This window comes from Talpa europaea (assembly GCF_964194135.1).
Source record: "Talpa europaea genome assembly, chromosome: 4".
NCBI classification, from domain to species: domain Eukaryota; kingdom Metazoa; phylum Chordata; class Mammalia; order Eulipotyphla; family Talpidae; genus Talpa; species Talpa europaea.
This window is the reverse complement of record NC_140070.1, coordinates 26,395,243-26,411,679: the sequence shown is the minus strand read 5'-3', so window position 1 is coordinate 26,411,679 and position 16,437 is coordinate 26,395,243. Positions and strand designations below refer to the sequence as shown.

Below are 16,437 nucleotides of genomic sequence, written 5' to 3'. Positions count from 1 at the left end.
AATTTAATTTATTATTAAAATAAAAGAGGGAAAGATCACTCATATTTCTATCACCCTAAAATTAATTTTCATTTCTTCATGTTCCCTTTGGGTTTCTATTCACAATACACCTATTTTGACATGATTGTAATTATATGTGCAAGCAATTTTGTGGATTTCCTTACTAAGTAATACTATAACTACGTGCATTTTCTCATGTTGATATCCAATGTTCATACTGTCATTTTAAAGTCTGCATATATTCCAAGTAGAGGCTCATGATCATTTTATTACCCAGTTTGTTAGTGCTGGGCACACATTATTTCTAATCATTCATTACTAAAACTATGTTCTTTGCATATAAATGATTTGCCTTGTCTGCAGTTGCCTAAGAATACACTATAGGAACAAGAACTCAAACCTTTATATGGTTCAAAATATATAACAAATTTTATCACCAAATTAAGAGAAATTTTATCACTGAAATGTTTGTACTAATTTGAAAGGAGATAAATGTTTTATTTCTGCCTATTTAATTATTAGCAATGAAATGTCCTGTGCATGTCATTATATTTCTTGCTAATTGTCTGTTTCTTCTATTCAGCATTTGCCTGCTTGGGGTTATAGAGTTTTCTTACACAATTGAATATTCTTTATATGGTACTTTTTGCATACCACATATGATATATTTTCTGTTCGGTTTCTACTTTAGTCACTCAGCAGTTTTCAAAGTCAGAGATTCTGTATTTTTTTAATAGGTGGAGTCTGTCATTCTTACCATTTTTAAAGTGCTGCTGTATCGCTACATGATTAGGAAAAATTCTGTGTCTTCTCATTATTTTTCCTGCATTTTTGCTTACTTAATTTTGAATTTATTTTGGTGTGTTTGGTTTATTTTATTTTAGTTATTCCTATACCACTTATTATATAACTTTGCTTTTTCTCACTGTTAATGATCCTCATATCAAAAATCTGAATCTCTTCTGTTCCAGAGATTGCCTTTTTAATAGCTATAGTATGCTCCTATAATAACATTCAAATATGCTTAATCCTTAACTACCTGGACTGTATAGTATATGATACTACGTTCTCTAATGATTTACTGTTCCAAGATACTAACATATTTTAAGAAAAAACTTATAAGTCAGATAAAGAACATGGAATAAAGGAGAGACAAGAATAAAATCAAATATGATTTTTACTTTCCAGACAATTTAAAACTATATTCTCCCCAAGACCTGCGCTGAGAACAATGAACATGAAGCAGGAGAAACAGTAGAGAATTTCCTCCAGGATCAATCAGTATTCTGGCCAGAGACGGGGATCAGGTAAGGTATTCAATGTTTTGGGGATACAGCAATAGCACCAGTACCAGATGGTTTTTGTAGAATGATTCTGACTGAGATTCTGACAGCCTAGCTTTCAGGGGTTCCCAACCATTTTCAGTTTTGCTGTTTGCAACTGAGAAACTTCACTCAAGCACTCCCTCTAGAAAATGGACGTCATTTCTAAATTTCAACTGTGCCACAGTGTGAACATCCCTTTTGCTATTTTCCTTATTTTTTTTTTTAAGCTAGTGACAACTTGTCTTGTCATAGGAGCCACTGGAGAACTTATCAAAAATAGAAAGTCTTGAAATCTTGCGTATGCTAACTCAGTGTGTCTGAAATGTGTGCAAGAACATGCATTTCAGAAAGGTCTCCTGCTCCCCTCTCCTGCCCCCAGCAGCATACCTGCAGCCCCAGATGTGCTGTGATCAGGCAATTTTGGCTAACACTGCCTCAGATTAAATCCCTGGAAGATTTGTTGGGCCAATGGTTATTTTTGTAAAAGGGAAAGAAAACATTCTTTTTCTTAAGGAAAGGGAGTTTAGCATTTTCTTGCTCCTTTTGGAATTCCCTGAAATGATTAATGAGACAATACAGTTTTTGGACTAACAAAGACCTGGGTTTGAATTCTGAATGGGATAATCTTTCTCCTCTTCTTATCTTTATTTTCATAAATCACTTCTTTTTACAAATATGGAAAGGCTATTGTTTAACTTAATCCTTAACTACCTGGACTGTATAGTATATGATACTATGTTCTCTAGTGGTTTACTGTTCCAAGATACTAACATATTTTAAGAAAAAACCTATAAGTCAGACAAAGGGCATGGAATAAAGGAGAGACAAGAATAATATTCTTCAACTTGGGGGAAAGCTATTTATAAGTGTGAAATCTATATTTTATCTAATCTGTCCTAAAATTGTCCTGCTCTCTTAAGTCAAAAATAAATAGCAAAGCATATTCAGAGTTCCATTTTATTTATAACTTATTTTATAAATAGGTAATACATTTAAGTAGCTCAAAATATTTTTAAAATAGCAAATATACAGTAAAAAAAATCTCCTTGAGGAGGCAAGACTGATCTATAGATTAGAATTGAAGACATCTGTAATAACTCATTTAAAGCTTGATAGAGTTGCAGATGATTACACACAGAAATAATCATAGATGTGTCCATATATTCATATATCTCCTTGCTCTGTCATCTGAAAGGTCTAAAATAGGTGTCAGTAGCAAAAAGTACACCCAAGTCTTGGTTTCAAATGCCATTCTTGTTAAAGGAACCAGAGCTCCCTGAAGAAGTGGTTGATTCTGGGACTAGGGAACAGAATATACATGTGCCCTTCATGTAGTACCAGAGAGTAAGAAAGTGCTAAGACCTATAAACAAATGAACAAAACAAAACAAAGCCCTGATGAGGCTATGTCAAAGGGACATAGGAGTTAAATGAAGAGCACCCAAAGGTCAAACCTGGACAGTATGAGAAAGAAAATAAATGAAGTATTGAATTATAACCTAAGTATAAAATAAATATCCACAAATCTATACTGCTATAAATAAATTGTTGAATAAGTTAATAAGTCAGGGAAAAGAAACAATTCATTCTAAATAATGAAGGTGGCCATTCCCTTATAAGATGGGGAATACAACTGCCCATTCCTAATTCTGAGCTGCACGCAGAGACTTCCAAAGAGCATGGTATGGCAAGTACTATCTCAGGCAGGTGATCAAGGTCAACATTAATAGTCATAAATCATGTTGGCAGCATGTGTAGTCATATAATGTGGTACAAAACTTGCTTTGCCTCCATGATTTCCCTCCCTAAGACCTATCACCTCAGTCTAATCATGAGAAAAAAATCAGATGAATTCTAACTAAGAGAGGTATATCCTACAATATACCTGACCAGTACTCCTTAGTCTGTCAAAGATACCTAAAACAAGGAAAAGTCAAGAGCTGCTCAAAAAGATATAACACGAAATACGTGATTTCTTGGATGAGCTCTCGCAACAGAAAAAATGGTCATTTAGTAAAAACTAAGGAAATCTGAAAAAAGTATGGACTTCAGTTAATAAGAATATGTCAGTATATGATCAAACATATAACATTAATGCTAATAATAGGGTAAATGTATGTGTGTGGGGTGATAAGCTACTTTTAAAAAGCCTCCTACCCCCACACTTATGTCTCATTCACCTAACTTCTATCACCCACAAATAAATACTCATTAGTTTCTAAGATCCAACAATTTTGAAAAATGTATATATAAGTAAATATTAATATATATATAATTCACTTCCTTTTTTCACAAAGTTACTACAGCAAACATGCAATATTACATGTCTTCTTGCTTTACTTAACAATATAGTTTTTTTATGGCTCTATGAATTTGATTGTTTGAGTTGTACAATTTATTTTACCCGTTATCTACTATGATCTGTTATGTTGTTTGCAATCTTTTGCTATTACCATGCTTCAGTGAATAAGTTTATACATTGTTAATTTCATTCATAAGGAAGCATATCCATATGTCAATTTTTAGAAGCAAATCTTCAGTGTCAAAAGAGGCATCTACACTTGTATTTCAGACAAATATTGACAAATTACCCTCTATCATAGATGTATTAATTTACACTCACCCTAGACACACAAGAGTGACTCATGAGCCATATTTGCTATCACTCATGTGGGCTGTTTTTAACAGGTTATCTGAAAATCAGTATCTCAGTAATTTTATTTTTCACAGATCTTGTAAATATTCACAGTATTTAGTTTTGACAGGTTTTTTGAGAGAAGAAAAGCCAAACTTGAACTACAAAACATTCACAGTTTTTATGAAATTAAAGAATTTACAACTATTTAAATTCTCAGCATTAACAGTTCCTAATGTAACAAATTCTACAAACTTATTTTTGATTTTATTTCCTCCTGCATGGCCAGCTAGAAACTGGACAACCACTAGTCTACATCTCTAATCCTTTTAGAGACTAAAAAGTCTCCAAGGATCTGTAACCCTGGGGCCATACCATAGCACCTATTCCAAGTCAACAGGAGAACCCAGGAGATGAGAGAGACCTTCAGCTTTTTAAATGACTACCAGGTGCCAATCATATAATGTCTGGAAGCCCTGTGTTCATTGCTAACAGCTTAATTTTGCAAAGATACTGCTCATATCTTTCTCCTAATTTCCAATGTTAGAGGACTCCATCCTGCCTTCCAGAAGAAGTATAAGCCCCTGTAGCCTTACTACCAAATCATTCATTCCTTTGAGGTAGAGAGAAATTAAACAACCACGCCCAAGGTTCTCAAAACACAATTTTAAATCTTTCCATTTGAGAAAATGAGTGCTTCCCTAAAATTTTGAATTCATCTTATGAAACAGCATATGCAATATTTTCTCTCAGGATTATAAAGCACCAATTCACTGGTGATAATGATAAACTAAAGTGTACCACACTTTGTTTCCCTAAAGTCTTACTTTGTACTTGAACCATCTTTACTCTATTCCCCTAAGGCTTACCACTCTCAATGGCAGAAAAGGAAAAGAGAATAGCACACAATGGTCACAGACATAGTTATTGTTAGTAGTAACAAAGTTACTAATAATTAGACATATCTGCAACACAAAATAATTAGAGCAAGATTTTGTTGTGTTCATAAGAGACATAAAAATGTTGACATTTCCTTAATTTGGCTAGTTGCTACCAACAGCAAAAAAAAAATCTCTTTTGGGGCCTCTCTGGTGGCACAAGAAGTTAAGATGCAACCTATGAAGCTCTCTGCAGCCACTGCAGCACAAGTTCCATTCCTCCCCAGGAAGCTACCCACGCGGTACAGCAGACCTCTCCCGACTCACCCACCGTTCCCCTCAGCAGTGTATTTCAGTCGATCTGCCTATTCTGTTCCCCACTCTGTCTCTGGTGAATCCTGTCACCCCCCCCCCATGCTTCTGGCCTGAACCCCAGTTCTTGTAATATATAAATAAATCTTTTTTTAAAAAAAATTCTCTTTTACCTAGTGCTTCCTTTTGCAAGTTGTGGCACCTTGCTTGCAGGTTGACTTCCTGCTGCTTGGATGCCTGGATCTCCTGGGACCTCAGGATGGCTGCATCTGATAGCAGCTTCAGACTTTTCATCTCCTCTTCCAAGCATGCCTTGTTTCTCTGGGACACTGTCAAACTTTTATTTAGTATCTCTACTTCTGTAAAGAAAAGTCACAGTTTATAAATAGAAAGCATTGAATTGTAAAACACTTCTCAAAAATTATTTTCTCTTAGAAAAGTAATAGTTGAAAGCCAAAATGATTTTTCTGAGAATTTGATGATCTCTAACCAAAAGGATAAATTTAAATTCAGTAGTTATCCTGAAAACAGAAATAAGAAAAAGCATTGTGCTGCTAAATGATGCATGAAACATTTTAGTAGGGTTTTTTTTTAAGCCTTTCAATTGTATTAAATGGCAATTTGGCCTACTTTTTAAATAGTCACATAAATGAGTAATATAATATCTGTGCAATGTTCTGGGTTTTATTGAAATTCAATTGTTTTCTTAGCAACATGATTCATAAAAATTAATATAATGTGCTAACATGAGCAGGTTGGGTGCCATTTCCATAACAGTAACTAAGATATATTCTATACAAATTGCAAAGTAAGGTGGTAGGAATGGAGAAGATTTAAAAAAAAAAAAAAGGGTTGCAGTGTCCAACACTAATAAATGTGTAGGCAAAAAGTATCATTTAATGTATTTTAATGATTCTAAAAATACTTTTTCCCATTGAAATGAGACCAGAATTCATCATTGCAAGCACTTGTTATCCTATCTACTTAGATTCTTTTTGATATAAATACACGTTCACAGATCTATGTAGATTGAAATATAATAATTTTCTACAAATATGAAGGGCCTCCTTGGTGGTGCAGGGTTTAAAGTCTCAATGCTATCATGCTTTCACCAGCCACTGTGGCATGGTGTGGCATGTTCGATGCCCAGCCTGGGAGCTGACCCACATGGCAAAGGAGACCTCTCCTGTCTCACCCCCTGCCCTCACCAGCAGTGTACTTCAGTAGCTCTGCCTGTTCTGCTCCCTACTATGTCTCTGGTGAATCCTCTCACCCCCCACAACTCCTCTGGCCTACACCGCAGTTCTTGTCTGCATAAACAAATAAAAATAAATCTTAAAAAAAAAGAAGAAATGTATGGAGCATAGATTTTCATCAGAATTAGAATTATCAAGCTTTTCATCATTCTCTTCACCACTGCTGCCTTCAAACCACGTTTAGAACACACACACACACACACACACACACAGTAGTAAGTCACTATAAAAAGTACATAACCACAGTTAATGGAACTGATGAGGCTGCAATCCATGTCAAAGTCTGCACAGCCTGATTTCCAGAGCACTCACTTAACACCCTTTCCTTGGCTCCTGCACCCTGGGCCATGTGATGGGTTCACATGTGACTGGGTATCAAAGAAGATGGTGCTAATTTACTGGCTTGGAGCCAATGCAGCCAACTAGCTGTCATGGGCCAGTGAAGACCAGGAGTGGAGATGCAGAGGGCAGACAAGCAGCCAGGACCAGATGGGCAGCCTGGGTCTCAAGAGCAGTAACAGAGCAAAGAGCATGTCCCTCAGGGTAGCACCAGGAATGCGGTCCAAGGAGAGAAAAGCAAAACATCTTTTTTGGAAAGAAGTATGTCTGAAAGGGGAAAAAGGAGCATTTAAGACAGACCTAGTGCATGAGTGTAAGGGTCTGGTACCTTCTTCACTTTTAATTCCTGCTCAAAATGGAAAACTTGGAGAAATAAATTGGGAGGGATCAAACAAGTGGGGGGATTACTATAGTCCAGTGATTACTTTATGGGAATCTTTTTTTGAAGGATAACTGTGGGCTTCTAAAAACTTACAGATATGCAGTCATTTGTGTGAGGACAACTAACACATTAGTACAGAAAGTTTAAAAAAGAATATATCAATAGTTAAGGAAAATAAGGAGGCTGCAGGTAGTTTTTTGGTTTTGGTTTTGTTTTTTTCAGATCTAAAAAGTCTTCCTATGTATCTCTGAAGCCATGAAAGTAGCTAAATAAACTGTACTGGACCCTGACCATGTGTGTCTGAGATCAAGTCAGCGTGACACTGTTCACGGCGCACACAGGCGGGCCACCTAGTCATCATTCCAGAAAGACACTGCCTGCGTTAGCAGGCTGACTCTCAGCGCACACTACTGTCTCTAAATAACTACTCGTGTCAACATGACTTTGCATCTGACATTAAAAGAATAAGAATCTGCAATACAAGTTCATTTGCGAAATATATTCTAATACATGGAAAAGTACAGCAAGACTTAAAAAAAATGAAAAGGAGCTACAATATTTCTAACATGGAAGTGGTGGGGGGTGAATGAATTCATCCTCTGCAAACTACACATCCCCATAACCATGACAACTCTGGTACCAAAGTGTCAACCCTGCCTTCATCATTAATACAACTTCATACTTGTCAGACAGGTGTCCTAATTTGGGGTTCAGAAATGAGGATCACTTCCAGGTCACCCTATTCCAGTCACTGTACTGACAATGTGCCTTCCCTATTGTAGCACCTCCCCATGAGGGTACTTCTTACCTGAGCATTAGGCTTACGATGGCTCAAAAGTTACCTCTGCCTCAAGATCTTTTCTGACCCCAGCTGGAAGTGACCTTGATCTTCCTGAAACTCACACCAGTTTAGACCATTTCTATTGCTTGGATCATGTGTACACATGTGATCGATTACAGGACTCAGTCATTTTACACCAGAGGTAATATTTATTTTTTATTTCCCCTTAAATTCTACCACAATGTCCTAAAGTTAAAAAGGAATTCAATAGGGACCTCCCTGGTGGCGCAAGGGGTTAAGCACCGCACTATGAAGCAATCTGCAGCCTCTGCAGTATGAGTTCGATCCCCCGGCCAGCCAGAGAGCACCCCACATGGCGCAAGCAGACCTCTCCTGACTTGCCCACAGCGCCCCTCAGCAGTGTTTTTCACTCAATCTGCCTGTTCTGTTCCCACTCTGGTGAATCCTCTCATCTCCTGCATCTCTGGACTGCACCCCAGCTCCTGTATGCATAAATAAATAAATCTTAAAAAGAAAAGGAATTCAATAAATACATATTAATTGAGTAAAGATATTATTGAGCAAAACTTCTAAAGAGTTCTAATCGCCATCAGTTGAAGATGCTGATTGTGTGTTTTTCTTACTTCATCTTCCACTCCAGAGGCAAGCAGTTTCAGGCCCCTGTTATTTAATGCCAGACTAGGTACGGTCATAAAAACACACATCAAAAAAATTTTTAATAGGGTAAGAAAATGGGTTTATTCTATCCCAAATTTCATCAACTTTATGAAAAATGTGAACTAAGCCTATTTCAGGACATGAAATTTAGGACTAAATCAAATGAACATAAGAATTTATAACTCAAAGAATAAAAGGGTCTCATATTTACATACATGTATCATTCATGGTGCATTTTAATACTTCTAAGGACTCTAGGGATCTGTTCAGTTTCTTCAATGTTTATCTCTACATAATCTCTATTGGTTCTAAATAAGTTCACTGATTCTTTTTTCTATAATCACTATGCTATGAAAATTCATCCAATAAAGTTTCATTTCAGTTTATATATTTTCTAATTCTTCGATTTCCAATTTTTCAGTTTCTTTCTAATATTTCTATCTTTTCATTAACTACTAGTTTATTTTTTTTTGTTATATCATTGAACATAGTTAACAACTGATGTGATGTAATCAGCTAATAACATCATTTAGATCAACTCAGGGTTAAGTCTCTATTGACTGTCTATTCTTATGAGTATGCGTCATATTTTCTGCTTCTTCCCAGATCAAGTAATTTTGGATTGTATCATGAATAATATGGATGTTACACAGACTCTAGTTTCTGTTATGTTTCTCTAAAGAGTATTGGTATTTTTTGGGTATTGTTTGGCTTTAATAAGCAGTTAACTTGTTGAACCCAAGCTGTAAAATTTATCTTCTCTGAGGTAGATAACAGTTAAGATATCAAATACTTTAGCCATAGATGGGCTGCTTAGAGTCTTCCCCGCACACATGTATTTCAGGAATAAGAGATCTGGATAGAGTTTATATGCAAATTTGTTTTCCCTCTCTGATTATCTCTTTTCTGGGTTATCCTCTCACTTTTCAGAAACTTGATCTCTATGCTCCAGTCTTCAGGTGCCCCAAATTATAGATTTCTATCAGAATTTGAAAAGTCTCTGTCTGGAATAGGCTGTATGCTGCCCTCAGCCTAATAGTCTTAAAAAACAAAGAAACAAACTAACCCAGGGAAATTCACCCTTTGCGGTCCCTTCTTATAATTAAAAACAATTTTAATTAACTTCTATAAATATCAGTTGTAGGTTAAGAGCAAAATTTAGCAGAAAGTATAGAAAAATACCATATTCCTCCTGCTCCCACATATGCAGAGTCCCCCCACTATCAACATCCTTCCTGAGAGTGGTTGTACATTTGTTATAATCAATGAACCTACACTGACACATTATAATGACAGACAAATCACCCTCAAATCCAGTTTACAATAGGGGATCACTCTTGGAGTTGTACATTCTATGGGTTTGGAGAAACATATAATGATTTGTATCCACCATTATAGTAGCATGCAATAGTTTCACTGCCCTAAATATCCTTCAAGCTCTGTCTCTTCATCCTTCCCTCACACCCTAGCAACCACTGACCTCTTCATTATTTCCACAGTTTTGCCTATTCCAGAATGCCATGTAGTTGGTATCATATGTAATATGTAGCCTTTTTACATTGACTTTTTTTGCCTAGTATTATGCCTTTTCATTTTTATTTTTTAAATTTTTGTGTAGAAGAACTGGAGTGTGGGCCTCCCCAGTGGTGCAGCAGGTTGAGCGCAGCACTGTGAAGCTGTCCACAGCCTCCGCGGTGCCAGTTTGATTCCCACCAGGGGAGATTCCCACATGGTGCGGCAGACCTCTCCTGTCTCACCCGCTGCTCCCCTCAGCAGTGAATTTTGGTTCTTCTGCCTGTTCTGCTCCCTGCTCTGTCTCTGGTGGATTCTCTCACCCTCCCGTGCCTCTGGCCTGTACCCCAGTGCTTGTATAAATAAATCTTTAAAAAAAAAAAGAACTGGGGTGTAGGCCGGACGTGTGGGGGTGGGATTGGGGGAGAGGATTCACCACAGATTGGACAGAGTGGGGAGCAGACAGGCAGATTTAGTGAAATACTAAGGGGAGCAGCAGATGAGACAGGAGAGGTCTGCTATATCCTGTAGGTTAGCTCCCTGGCCAGGGATTGAACTCAGGCTGTAGAGGTGATAACACTGCGACTTAGCCTCTAGGCCACTAGGGAGGCCCTATTATGCCTTTTTCAATTTTTAACATTTCTTTCTTGAATTTCTTCACTCTCCAGTGTTTTTGCATGCTTGTTTTATCTAGAATTTATAGTTGCTATATGTGGCAATGCTGATCTAACATGTGAGCTGCTCATCCATTAAAGAAGTTTTAAAATACAACTTGGCACATTTTACAGGAATAACCATGTTTTTGGCCATAGTTCAAAATAAATGTATAATAGTTTATCTTAGATTGGCCTATAATTATTGAATTTTATGGTTCAAATAGATCATAATGGTTATCAAATAAATCATAATTGTCATCTAGTCTACCAACAAATAACAAGTTTAAAAGTTAATGATAAGTCCATCACCTAAAATAAAATTTCATTACTTACAATGTACCATTTGCCCCCCCCCAAAAAAAAGATGATTACTTTCTAAATATATGCTACAAACCTGTTAAGGCCGTTTCACTTATGGATTTAATTTGTAGAAAAACTTCTCCTTTCAGTGAAGTCCAGTTTTGAAAATTATCATATAGTTCATTTTTAATGCTGGTTAGCTCCCTTTTAGTAAAAGTAAGTAATGAAAGAGTCTTATTCCAGAAATATTTGTACTCCATCAATCTTTGACTGTAACGTAGTAAATGAAAAGTTAGAATTTTTAAATAGCAAGCATAATAACAAATATTCTTTAGAGAACATACAACTACTGTCTAAATGGAGAACTTCTGACAGTGAGAGAAGTGGTATTCATATTTCACTGAGGAGACTGATATAACTGGGAATATTCCAGGAAGACTAAGGTATTCGTTAGCCCTATTCACCCCCTTTGTTTTTAATATTTTAGCTACAGGAGATGATAGCTAATTATATTCATACACTTGCCCTATTAATCTTTTAAAATTAACAACAATCACTTAATAAAAGGAAATTGGGTCAAAAGTGACTTAGCAACAGAGCCTCAATGTGAGTTTTAGACTTTAGGACAGCATTCTCCTTGTACATCTGGCTCTACAGCAGTGTGAACCCTGGGGTAATAATAAAGCCTTTGGAAGTGTTGGATACAGTGCTTCTCCTTCATTAAATGCCACAGCTCAAAGTAATCACCTGTTTTTTTCCAACTCATCTGTCATTACATCAGAAGTCCTTGAGAAAATTTACCTAATCATCAGGTAAGATGGAGACATATGTGTGAGTGTTACCAACAAGAGGATGATGACAGAGAGAGTAACTACCTCTCTGTCAGAGAGAGTAACTACCTGGTTAGTGTTTATCCCTCTAAATAGACTAGGGTCTATGACACAGAGACGGTCTGTGTCTCATTCATCACACCCTCCCTGGCACCTAGCACAGTGCCTATCACACAGTACAAACTCAACAGACACTGCTGAATGAGTGTATGGTAATAAAGCAGATCACTCAGTAGGAGGAAGGAGGATGTGAGAATTAGGATAAAAAACTAACTCTTCAGGGACTAAAATGGAAAAAACATCCTTCAAAGGAGATGAGGGAAGAGTAATCCATGAGTTAGAAGAAAAACCAAAAGGATAATATCAGAAAATCCAACATAAGTGAAATTAAAGAGAAAAGTAGTGGTCCGTTGTTAAATTCTCAGCTAGAGGCTGAACAGAATCCACTGTATTTCATGTTAAGGAGGCCTCTGGTGATCTCAGAGGGAGACATTAGGTAGTAAAGGATCTTGCAGAATTGAAAAAAATTGTCGGTTCTGGTGTCAGCTCTCAAGAACCCTCAACACAGTGGCAGGAGAGAAAGGGAAAATGTGAAGTGGCAGGATTTGCTTGGGTAGTGACAACAGAATGTGTATACACATGAGCAGACAGAATGTTAGCATGCACACAGAGGCTAAAAACAAACAAGAGGTATCCATAGGTATCTATGCAAAAAAATGAAATGAAACCTATCCACAGAAGGACTCATATGTGAATATTTATAGCAGCATTGTTATCAAGCATCAATAAGTGGAAACAATCCAACTGTCTATCAAATGATAGATAAGTAAAATTAGTATATCTGTACAATGGAATATTATTCAGCAACAAAAAGAACAAAGTACTGATCCATGATACAATATGGATAAACTTCAAACATGTAAGTGAAAGCTAATGTAAGAGACCACATATTGCATATTCTAAAGTGTTCAGAAGAATGAAAATCTAGTGGTGAGAACAGAGATTGATGGCATGAGGATCTTTTGGGGATGCCTCAAGTGTTATAATATGGGATGTGATTTTAAAAAACAGTTGCAGGGCCTTCCTGGTGGCGCAAGGGGTTAAACACAGCACTATGAAGCAATTCACAGCCCCTGCAGCATGAGTTCGATGCCCGGCCGGCCAGGGAGCAATCCACATGGCCAGCAGACCTCTCCTGTCTCTCCCACTGCTCCCTTCAGCAATGTACTTCGGTCAATCTGCCTGTTCTGTTCCCTACTCTGTCTCTGGTGAATTGTCTCATCCCCACACCTCTGGCCTGTACCCCAGCTCTTGTATGCATAAATAAATAAATCTTAAAAAAAAAATAGTTGCGCATGGGCCTCCCTGGTGGTGCAGGCGGTTGAGCGCCACGCTGTGAAGCTGTCCACAGCCTCTGCAGCGCAGGTTCAATCCTGGCCTGCCAGCAAGAATCATGGTGAGGCAGACCTCTCCTGCTGCGCCCACTGCTCCCCTCAGCAGTGTATTTTGTCAGTCTGTCTGTTCTTTTCCCGGCTCTGTCTCTGGTGAATCCCCTCACCTTCTAGGGCATCTGGCCTGTACCCCTGTTCTTGTATAAATAATCTTTAAAAAAAAAAAATCGTTGCACAGGAACTCCCTGGTGGCCTAGGATTTAAGTCTAAGCACTATCACCACTACAACCTGAGTTTGATACCCCACCAGGGAGCTAACCCACATATGGTGCAGCAGACCTCCCCTGTCTCACCCACTGCTCCCCTCAGCAGTGTATTTCAATGGATTTGCCTGTTTTGCTCTCCATTTTCTCTGGTGAATCCTCTTACACCACCCCCCCCACACCTCTGGCTTGTACCCCAGTTCTTCTATGCATAAATAAATAAATCTTTAGAAAAAATCATTTTTGTCCACAAGTGGGTGCATTTTATAATGTATAATTTTATCTCAATAAAGTTGTGTGAAAAAAAAAGATGTAAGGTAATAAAATATGTGGTCAAGTCTAGTAAACAAAGGAAAGCCAGAAAATAATTGAAAAAAAATCAGAAAAAATGATGAAAGTCTTAAGAAGTCTGAGGAGTTGAGAGGTAGGAAGAGATATTGAGGAAGCTGGCTATGAAAATGTCAAAGATAACTACATCTGATTAGTTCTTGCTTCTTTATCACTTTGAGAAGATTATAAGCACCTTTTTCTTAACCATATAGCAATCACCAGTAATTATTTCTATTTATCTGTAACAAGCTATTATCTATTCTGTACTGCTACTTTTCATGCCTCTCTCTTATCAGAGTCTGAACTACACCACACAGAAAACTGGTTAAGAGGAAAATGAGTAAGCTACTGTGCAGTCATTCAAAATGTCAACATAAAATTGCAGTTCACTCACCCTTCACTAAAGCCCTATTACTATTTCTCCCTTAGCCCCTCCTTCTTTCCCTGCCCCTCACCCCTAAAAAATTATTTTTGTTGTACTTTGACAATCTGAGAAAAAAATGTGAAATTCTTTCCACTTTTCTCAACTCCACTGAATGTAGAAACTAAAATGTGTTTTATATTTGTATAGTACTATATGTACTTTTCAATCTTTATGAATATCAATTCCTTAAAGATAACCTTACCTGAAGACTTGTGATTGTCTATGTTGAATTTTTAACTCATGCTGCAGATGATTCAACTCTTTCTGAACTCTCTGAAATTCATTTTGCTGACTTTTTAACTGCATGCTGGTATCTTGAATTCTAAAAATATAAACAAACAACATCCATTACAAGTTTAAATGTTCCACCATAAAGTGAAATTTAAATACACTTTCAAAAATAATAAATGGGTTGCGAAGCTGCCCGCAGCCTCTGCAGCGCCGGTTCCATCCCTGGCCACCAGGTAAGGGTCCCACATGGCGCGCAGACCTCTCCTGATGCCCACTGCTCCCCTCAGCAGTGTACTTTGTCTGCCTGTTCTGCTCTCCGCTCTGGCTCTGGTGAATTCTCTCACCCTCCCGCGCTTCTGACTGTACCCAGTGCTTGCATAAATAAATCTTTAAAAAATAATAAAAGAAGAAAATTATGCATCTTTTTATATGCTAAATGAATGTTTGGGAAAAGTATGGCGAGACATACACCAAGCAGCCATCATTGCTATGCAGCCATTATCCCTGTGCAGGAATGTGGAACTGACAGGTAGAGGAAATGCAAACAGTATTGAAAGGAGGCATAATTTTTACTCTATACCTTTTGTACTGTTTGAATTTCTAGAATCAACATGTATTATTGTTTGAAAAGCTTATTTAAATGGAAGTAAACAAATGTCAACTTAATTTTATTAAAGTCATACATGCCCAGCGCCTCCCTGGTGGCAAAAGGGGTTAAGATGCAATCTATGAAGCTATCCACAGCCACTGCAGCAAGAGTTCAATTCCCGGCCAGCCAGGGAGATACCCACATGTCGCAGCAGACCTCTCCTGACTTGCCCGCTGCTCCCCTCAGCAGTGTATTCCAGTCAATCTGCCTGTTCTGCTCCCCACTCTGTCTCTGGTGAATCCTCTCACCCCCTCACCCCACACACACACTTCTGGCCTGTACCCCAGTTCTTGTATGTATAAAAGAATAAATCTTTAAAAAAAATTTTTTTCTAAAAAAAAGTAAGACATGCCCATAATCTAATATGTCAAATGTTACTAAACGTTCTAAGGAAAAATAGTAATCATTTGCCTTTACTCTGATTTTCACTCTTAAAAAGAACTACTTTCATATTTTTTCCTGATTCTTTCATCATTTACCTCTGCATTGCTAAATAAAATGTATATGCTATCATTTCTTATTTTATTTTAGATACTCTCATTTGAATTATAAGTCAGTTAAGATCTGTTTCTGCTACTTATAACTCAGGGTCCTGATAAAATTCAATCTATCTCTTTATCTAATATTTACATTATGCTTCACTAGTAAGCTACTTATTGTTCCATGATCACATTTTATTTCTTCTATAATTTTTATTGTCACTGTATTAAAGACCATCTCATTTTCTTCTGAGTTTTCTTTATACCTATCATTGATACTTCTGAATCTGACAGAGGTATGATTTTCCTCTCTCAAAATCTTCGAACACTGCAAATAATCCTTCTACATTGTTTTTCAGGAGAGTTTCCAGAGCTCACCCTTCCCATTTCCAATCTGGTTATGCTCTAGTTTACTATACTTCTGTCACCAGTGACTTCCTTAAAATGTCAGGAATGTCTGTCCTCAGTTGTCTTTCATCTCCTATGTCTTATTTCTAAAGCCTTCTTCTTTCTTGGTTTCTTCCCCTTGGTGGAATAAATATACCAGGAGCTTTTTGTGCATGGGACATAAATCTGACACCTTGAATGTATGAAATGTCTATTTTAATCTCAGACTGGACAGTTTGGCTGAATAAAGAATCATATATGAGAAAAATATTCATTGGAAAATAAGAACACTGTTCCACTGTTTCCCTCGTGTTCAGCGCCACTTCTGGAAAGTCCAAGGACGTTCAAATTCCTACTTCTCTGTGTGACACAAGGTATGTGCTCCCCCTCCATGCCCTGC

General features: G+C 37.3%; 1 protein-coding gene across 1 annotated transcript in view; it reads right to left on the bottom strand.

The window, feature by feature from the left end:
* Positions 1-16,437, bottom strand: part of LEKR1 (leucine, glutamate and lysine rich 1) — a gene marked incomplete at both ends in the record, with an annotated part of 130,130 nt that overhangs the window by 62,444 nt on the left and 51,249 nt on the right. The window contains 3 exons of the mRNA XM_084232578.1: positions 5,323-5,508; positions 11,148-11,323; positions 14,494-14,613. Of these exons, the coding sequence (XP_084088704.1) occupies positions 5,323-5,508; positions 11,148-11,323; positions 14,494-14,613 (482 nt within the window). The remainder of the gene's footprint in view (positions 1-5,322; positions 5,509-11,147; positions 11,324-14,493; positions 14,614-16,437) is intronic.